Source organism: Nanorana parkeri, unplaced genomic scaffold (genome assembly GCF_000935625.1).
Source record: "Nanorana parkeri isolate BGI_ZX_2015 unplaced genomic scaffold, ASM93562v1 scaffold384, whole genome shotgun sequence".
Lineage (NCBI taxonomy): Eukaryota > Metazoa > Chordata > Amphibia > Anura > Dicroglossidae > Nanorana > Nanorana parkeri.
The window spans coordinates 1,179,121-1,188,239 of NW_017306652.1; the positions used below are offsets into that span (position 1 = coordinate 1,179,121).

Consider the following 9,119-nt stretch of genomic DNA (forward strand, 5'->3'; position numbering starts at 1 on the left):
TTTTTTAGGTGTTATATACAGTTTTTTAGCATGGCAGCTTAGGGGTTTGTTGTTCCATAGCACAGATCCTGTTTGTAATATTATCTATAGGTGCATCCCTAGTATTGAGAGTACAGGAAGCTTTGCTGCAGCCATACATAGAACTTGATAATGACATTTTCTTTAAAAACTCTAAATCCTGCTTCAGCAGCATAGATTGAACTAGAGAAGCAATGTCAGGAACCTGCTCTGCATATGTATGTGTTGCACACAGTATATGTATCTGTTGCATACATAAACTGTGGCATATTTGGGCACTTACTTGGTGTGAAGGTCCAGAGAGGGGAGGCAGGAGGGGACACATTGGGGGTGACATCTCAGGGCACGGTGTGGGCTCCCAGCAGGGCCCCAGACAACACAGGAGAGCAGAGTACGGAGAGCGGGAGGCGGGGCCGAGTTGATAGTAGGCGGAGCCCAGAGCCACGTCTATGCTGCTGTATGTAGCCTCCTGTCTGTAGAGCACCAATGCTGTGTACACAGACGGGGGACAGGGCTGGTGCAAGCCCCATTGCCTACACAGGTGAGGCTGCCAGCCCTGCATGTGTTTATCTTAAGTGGGCTGAAGGGGCAGTTGCTTTGGGCCTCACAACAATGATTGGGCCCTGGGCGACTGCCCCTTTTGCCCTGCGTTAAAGACGGCCCTGATCAATATCAAAAGTAACAAAACTACAAAATGAAATGCTTAACACAAAAAGTCTGGAAATGAAGTGCTTGCTTGACACAGAAGCTATGTCATTGATATACAACTGCATTTTAGGCCGATGTATAATGGATACACCTGAGAAACAAGTTTTTCTCAAATACAATGTATAAAGTTAAATCAAAATGTCTAAAATATATATATTTATCTATAAGGAGACACAGTGGTCAGTGGAAATGGAAATGCGACAGTGCTTATCAAAGCCAATGATGACCCTAATGGAATATTTTACATTGAATCTGTTGATAAGACTGTAGAAGAAGGCGCAACAAACCAATTCAAGTAAGTCAGTTTTACTTGCATCAGCTAGAACACATTAACTTACAAATATTTGTTTTAAACTGTTAATATTTAAACAAACAAAAACACTGAAAAGAAAAAGGGAGAATTAAAATATAACAGACACACAAACAATCTTAATGGTATGTGCTGTGTAATATGTAAAGTGTAATTGTTATTTTACAGTTAAAATATTGATAGGAAAACTTGGAAAGTAATAGTTTAGAAGTCAAGTTTGTTTAATTATTTTGAAGTCTTGAATTTGATATTTTATAAAATGTTATTATATATACATTAATAAACACATGGCAAAGGATTCACATAGCACTATGGGTTAGTTACAGATGCAAATAGTTCGGAATGGTTCCCTTTCCAACAGAATGAGGGGCATTCATCAAAGCTGCAGCAGACACAATCTAGAGCAGTTGCCAATGGAAACCAATCACCTTCTGTTTTTCATTTTAAAAGCTTAACTTGCCATGGGCAACAGCTCCAAATTGTGTCTGCTCAAGTTATGATAAATTCCCCCAATGCCTTTCATGTAAACATTCATCATATTCATCCAACAGTGTATGAATCACCAAACTTCATAATTCGCTTTCTTGTTTAAATGTTAGCTACTGAACTCTGTAAGCAACGAGCTTTTGGGACAAAACCAAGGGACAAAAGATAAACTAGAAAGTTAAAGATAGCCTTAAACTCTACCTTCTGGATACAAGTATACATAATAGTCATATAAAATACATCATAGTACCCCCCGAACAATAAAAAAAAAAAAAAAAAAAAAAAAACCCCAAGTGAATGATTTAGAGGACTGGCTCATCTACAATTGGATATTTATTTAAGGGAAGGGTTCTTTACATGGCTCTGGGAATCCTTTGTCTTTGTGAAATAAAAATTAGATACATATATTCTGTATGTATGTATATATATATTTTAACTTTGTAAAAATTACAGTACAGTTCACACAAAGTAATTTCCCTTTAAAGTGGTAAGAGTTGTAATATCCTGTTTGCACCTTGTTTTCAATTACTTTGTGCTATATCGTATTTATGTATTTACCATGTTATATTTGCAGGGTGATGAGAGAACGAGGCCATTTTGGCAAGGTGCTTCTGCTCTGGCAGATCTTTCAGAATGGCTCATTCTTACATCCAGGCCAGGAATTTTATGAATCACAGGGTTCTCTGTTGTTTAATGACCAAGAAGAGTTCAAATATATAACGCTACATGCCATTCCTGATCAACTTCCAGAGTTCAATGAGTATTACATTTTAAAATTGGTGAATATTTCAGGTACGTATATTAATACTGTAAAATGCATAAGAAATAAGAAGGTTTGAAGCAAACATATAAGCAAACAATAATTAATAAACTTGTATTTACATTAACCCCTTCGTGACTGACGACGTACAGTGTACGTCGCCAGCATCGGGGCTGTTTAAACAGACTCCCGGCGACTGTTGCCGCCGGGACTGTGTTTAAACTTGTAGAGCCGACTGTCGGCTTTACAACAGAAGCGATCCTGGCGACTTACCTGTCGCCAGATCGCTTCTGTCAATTCTATAGGGTCTTGGCATTCAGAAAATATATAATGTTGGGGGGTTTTAAGTCATTTTCAGGCCTAAAATGTGGAATATAACATGGGTGCAAAAAATGAAAAAAGGGCCTCAGTCATGAAGGGGTTAATCACTTGCTGTCCAGTGATCAGAGGAGAGATCAGCAGCTGGAAGCTTGCTGATCTCCTTCCGATCTGTCACAGGAGACACGCTGTGGCGGTCCCGGGCCCGCATGGGGGACAGTGGAGCCCGGAGAAGCAAGTGGTGGCGGCGGAGGGGGAGCACATTCCACCGCACCGTACAAGCAATTCAGCGACTGTATAGACTCTGGATTGCTTGTATCTGAACAGCAATCACCTGCTGTTTTTAAACGATACCAAGAACACGGTTGCAGCAGCAGCTGTGTTCTTGGTATAACCATTTCAGGACATGATGTTTTTTGACAGAGATGGTTAAATAAGGGTCATCTCAAGGTGATTGCACATGCCTCCTTTTTTCTTGTAGATCAGTGTAGATCAACCCTTGTGATCAGTGTCCTTATTGACCTCTAGTAAAACGCAGGAAATGGAGGGGGCTGCACACTTTATGGGCACAAGATAAGGACACAAATGTGTTTGTTTGTGGCACCAAATACAATTTTACCTTTATTAAATAGTGTTTTGTTAAATATAAAAATAGAATGTATTACCATATTTTAATATATTTATTTATTCAAAGAATACAAAAGTGCAAGAATAAGGATAATCAACAAAGTTTATACAGTGGCATATAAAGAGAAGGAGCAATATTTTAGAATAAAAATATGCATACAGCTGTGTTTTCTAGTACATTCATTGAAGATGGAAATGGGGTGAAGCAGTCAGCTGGGATCTAATGCTGGTTTATCAGCAGTGAAAACAATGAAGACCTGCAATTTGCATTTGTTCCCTTCACTTTTAGTGGCAGCAGCAGCAGCTGCTGACACTGCTTATTTCCCTCCCTGTGCCCTGTTTATTTATGTGAACATACATGCATGTTCAGCCAGACCAAACGTTCTTTTTGGCAGCACAGCATGTCAAAATTGACTGAGGGTGGTGGGATTATATGTGTATGTCTGACCAGCTTCAGAAATCTGTGAGCACCCGTATGTTTAGAAATCAGCCCTGTCTTTAAAAATGATCAGAATGTGTCTGTGTAAATCAGAATTCTTTATTTCAGTGCTTTAAATTACACAATGCATGACTATCTTTGTCTTCTCCTATGAGTGGTTCTTTTCTTTCACAGGTGGGTTTCCAGGTCCTGGGGGACAGATGGCAAAAACAAACCTTAATGTCACGGTTATGATCCCTTTCAATGACGACCCATTTGGAGTGTTTGTGATTGGCTCTGAAAGTCAGGATCGGGAGGTAGCAGAAGATGTTCTATCAGTAGATGACATGAGATATGTAACTAACCTTTCAGTCTGGAGACATCAAGGCACTTTTGGAGATGTGCGAGTTGGCTGGGAAATTCTTTCTGAATCCTTTAAGGAAGGTCTTCCTCCAATGTTGGACCTCATATTGCTGGCTTCCTTCCCACATTCAGTACAGCTGCAGGCTCATATGCGCAGACACCACAGTGGAACAGATGCATTGTTTTTCAGTGGTGATGAAGGTGATTTTGGTATTATTGATTCTCAGTATTTTGATCATATCAATAACACCTTGACAAACTTTACTTTCTCTGCATGGACCATACCGCTTATGAACACTAATGGATTTATTTTATCAAAGGACAATGATAATGGCACAATGTATTTTGGTGTAAAAGTGGAGACGAACAACTCCTACATTATGGTCCTTCTTTATTATGTAACATATGGATCTAACAGTACTTATTTTGCTAAAGCCGGAGTTCCAAAATTTATGGAGCAAAATGCCTGGATACATCTTCTGATAACATTGGAAGATGGATTTATAGAGTTTTATATTGATGGAATTCCTTTGCCCGGGGGAGTAAAGAGTCTAAAAGGAGAAGGAATATTGAATGGTGAGTTAAGGTTATGCTCTTTTTTACTAATATACATAAAATGATATTGTGACAAAGTTCATATTTTATAACATATATACAGCCCCTTTCACTAAAGGCATGCTTTTCATATTTGGCATGGTTTCAGGTGCACACTTTGTATTCCACTGAACCAGATTTACTATAATGTTCTTGCTCTACAGATGTCAGATCTGAGGAAGAGGAAGGGAGGCAGTACCAAGAGATCCAATCAGCGATTCTAACTTTCATTTCATACCGATGCCCACTTTTATTGGGCATCAGTATACTGAATGCCCAATGAAAGTGGAGGGACAATCAAACTGAGCTAAATGTAAAAATACCCTTCATGTAAAAAGTAAAACCATTACTTTAATAGTAGCTGTCTTCTTGTTATAGGGTTCTTAGTTCTTGGTCCTAAGGGTAAATCTGAGTGTTCTGGGAATGCTGGGATAACATCACTGTAAGCTAGACTGCATTATGCATGATGTGCTGTGATACACCTGCACAGTACCTAATGCATCTTTTATAAATGTATTGGATGATCACCCACAGCATCTCCTGTTCTGAATGCACCACAGCCATTTATGAATGTTTCGCAACTGCCTGTCCTTTCTGCATAATCAAAGACTTCTGTGTTGTCCTGTACCTGTGTGGTTAGCCTCCCAGGGAAACAGTCAGTATTTTTTAGTCATGTGTAGCATGCTAATCCTTGGGTATTAACATTTATCACCACAGCTAATCTGCACTTTACCATGAGTTCTCAGTAGGCACTAGGCACCCTCTAATGTGGGAAATACTGCCTGTATTTTTGTGCAGCTGCATGGATTAAGGTGAATATAGAAGCTTGCATAGTGTGATTTACAGACTATTCATCTCCCTGAGGAAATGTTCACTGGAAACTAGTGGAAGCAGAAATGTTCATTCAATGCAACAATACATAGGAGAAAAGTGTAATAATGAGAACAGCTGTAAGCTTTTTATGCACTTTAGATGTAGCTTAAAATTGATTAATTGCACCTAATATACTGTACTGACCATACCATGCAATATAATTCAAAAAGATGGCTATTTTTGCAATGTTTTTTTGAACGTCTATGGCACCCATCTTTTATGGGCTGGTGGAAGGAGCTTTGACTCTTTGTACTTTCAAATGCCTTTAGAAACCATATTGTATGACACGCTTCTTATAAGCTACAGTTTGCCATCAGTTATGATTCCTTCTTCATCAGGTGTTACACTTTATGGGTGCCCCAAAATACATGGGGTTGATTTACTAAAGGCAAATTGGCTGTTCACTTTGAAAGGGAATTTTCCCTTAGTTTAGTAAATGTGGTAAAGCTGTGAATGTTCACCACTTTCACTAAGCTACGGGAAAATTCCCTTGCAAAGGGAATAGCCTATTTGTCTTCAGTAAATCAACCCCATGGAGTTGATACTAGAATGTATCGAATGCTATGTGGTAAAATCATCTTCAGAGCAACACTATCAAAGCTAAACCATTGTGTGAGTTCTTCACCATAAAGATAAACTGAATTTAATAATTGAGATTGACAAATGGAATTTGATGTTTTTACAGTCTAGGCTAGGGGGGTTATTCACAAAGCTGCTGAAGACAGCCAAGTGAATAACCCAGCGGAAGTGAAGTGAGCCGAACTACGTTCGGCTGTTCACTTCTGCTCAGTACAGCTGATTTCAGCCGTACATCGGCTGAAATCAGCCGTATATCAGCTCCCTTTGGCTGCACTTAAGTCAGCCGAACATGCTCTGCATTTACTGCTGAGTGTAATAACCTAATAAGGAGGAAGACAGAACTCAGCTGAGGAGTCACGATAACTGTCACATGCTCAGGCCCAGGAGTACGTGATGGCAAGTAATTGCTTTTGCCAAACAATCTCAGTGCATCATAGTACAGTCTTCCAGTGACTACTCTGACTACACGTATGAGTGACAGCTCAACAATTAGTAATTAGATGAGCAAGGTATGTGGTGGGGAAATTATCTCTCAATTAGGTTGCACAGTCAGATATGTTCTCTTTACATGTGCACAGTCTACGGAGCTGCCAGTATGTTAACTTCACACATTAGCAGCAAAAGAAGATGTCAGTGTTATAACTTCAGATATGCACCGTTGTCGATAGATCCAATATGTTACAACACATATACAGTATACAGTATGCGGTGGTATTGAATTAACAGTAGCACATATGCACAGCAGGTGATGGGTTCAATATATTACTTCACATATGAACATAACATTAGGGGTCCAGTAAGGTAACTTCCCTTAAGCACAGTAGGAAGAGGTAGTGTAACCATATACAGCAATAGTAAGGCAATTCAGGGTACTTAGTATAGTTCAATGAGACCCCAATGGGCAGCAGACCCAGAGGGGTGTATACTTGCTGTTTGGAGGCTTGCTGATTCTGGTGTTCCCAGGACCCTGAGAAGGGGTGGCAAGGGAAGGTACTGGAGGCTATCCCTAAGTGTCCCGTGATGGCAGGGCTTCTGGAACCCTGTTTAGGCAGCGGTTTCCCTGGTAGTTGAGTGGAGGTGTGCGGTGTACGTCTGGCGTTTACATCGGGTTGTTGGAACGCCAGACTAGAGTGAGGTCACGGCTTATGACGCGGAGGGGGGCGGTCCCGTGTGACATCGGCGGACCAGGGGCGGGGCTTCCCCTCGAGTCTGCGACGCCGAACGGCCAGATCTGCGGGAGCTCTTACACTGTGCCGAAGTGCAGAAGGACTTTGACTCAGCCGATTCAACATCTGGATCAGCTGAGCCAAAGCTCCGGCAGTTCACTCGCTATTTGACCCTATTTTCATAGGGGCCATTCGGCTCGGCTATTCTGCTCGGTACCTCCGTGGTACCGAGCAGAATAGGAAATCAATTAAAAAGGTTATTGCTATCCAGAGCTTCAGTAGAGAGATTTACCCTTATTTCCTCTCTTGCTAACAACATTTTCACCAGACAGGCACTGAGAGAAAATCTGCATCAGCAGAAATTGAACTGCATGCTGCACTTCAAAAAAAGGAAAACTTTAACGTGTACAGTAGTTACACGCTTGCAGACAAATGTGAGAACTCCCCTCTACATGTTTGTGTTCCTATTCACACAGTATACCTCAAATATTTTTTTTAAATAATATTTTTTACCTTTTAGATGTTTCTTTAGTGAAGGCCTTTGTGCAGATTCCAGGCTAATCTTAGCAGTGTGTCCCCCTCTGCTTTCATATACAGACTTAGCTTCTTTTTGTTAACATATACAGGGTTATTCACAGAAGGGTGAAGAGTTTGGAGAAGGCCGGAGAAGTGAACAATCTAGGACAGGGGCGCCCACTATTTTTCGTCTGGAGATCTAATTTTCAAATGACGAGCACATTGAGATCTACCAACGAAAAAACACCTGCATTCATGGGCGGGATGGAGCATGGCGGTGCATTGAAGTCAATGGCAGCGCAGCCAGGCTCCGCAGGCAGGCCCCTCACCCACAGTGCGATCGCCTGCATTAGTGCCTGTGTTCCAGTCCAGTGCGAACCGCAAAAATTCTGCGAGCACTATTTTTGCAGATCGCACTGGACCGGAATGCAGGCACTAATGTGCCTGCATTCCGAGTGCGGGAGATCGAAATGTGGGCGATGCCATTGACTTCAATACAGCTCCACACCCCCTCCCGCACCTGAACGCAGGGAGTCGGCCGGCTTACATTCCAGTGCGACTGGTAGATCGCGATCGACCTTGTGGGCACCCCTGATCTAGGACAACATAGCCGATTTGGAAAACTTCTCCAATTCAGCTCACTTTTCAGTTCAGCTATGTTGTCCTAGATTGTTCACTTCTCCTGCCTTCTCCAAACTCTTCAGCCTTTTGTGAATAACCCTGATAATGCTTCTAAGCCTTTAACCCTTTGTTCGGACAGACAGTGCTGAAATCTAGTTCACAACTGATAATTAAATCTGCCAGCACAATACAGACAGGGTTTATTAAAGTAAATAAAACTTCCTACAGCCCCCCTCCCCATTAACATTACATGAGAGGGAAGCTGGGGAGAATTTTTAGGCAGTTATAAAGCACTAAAACATGTAAGCAGAAAATGTTAAATATTTGTATGTTATGCTATGTAAATGAGAACATGTAACTAATGCGAAGTAGGTACAATCCCAAATTGGCTGCAAAAGTGGAACTACACTTTAAACTAGTGGGCATCAATACCTCACAACTTTGAAACTTGAGAACACACATCTACAAACATGGGCTTGGGTTAAATAGTATCCTGAAGAAATCACTGTACGCAGTCCACTGTCCTTGTACTCACAAAATAAACTAAATTAAATGATAATTTATAGAGAAATAAAGCATAAAAGAGACAGAGAGCTAACACTTTGTCTGAGCCTACATGAATCCTTTTGTGATCAGAGGCCATTGATACCTAGGTGACCTAGGTAACCAGGCCACATTTAGCCTTTTAAGCATGTGTTGGTTAACTGAAAAATAATTCTATGACCAAATTATTTTGTTTAATGTAATGCTTTTTGGGGGGGG

The 9,119-nt window shown here is 40.9% G+C and overlaps 1 protein-coding gene across 1 annotated transcript in view; it reads left to right on the plus strand.

Moving 5' to 3' along the window:
* ADGRV1 (adhesion G protein-coupled receptor V1) overlaps positions 1-9,119 on the plus strand; it is a gene marked incomplete at its 3' end in the record, with an annotated part of 181,443 nt that overhangs the window by 53,101 nt on the left and 119,223 nt on the right. Inside the window, exons 17-19 of the mRNA XM_018559232.1 lie at positions 895-1,021; positions 2,097-2,314; positions 3,841-4,584. Of these exons, the coding sequence (XP_018414734.1) occupies positions 895-1,021; positions 2,097-2,314; positions 3,841-4,584 (1,089 nt within the window). The remainder of the gene's footprint in view (positions 1-894; positions 1,022-2,096; positions 2,315-3,840; positions 4,585-9,119) is intronic.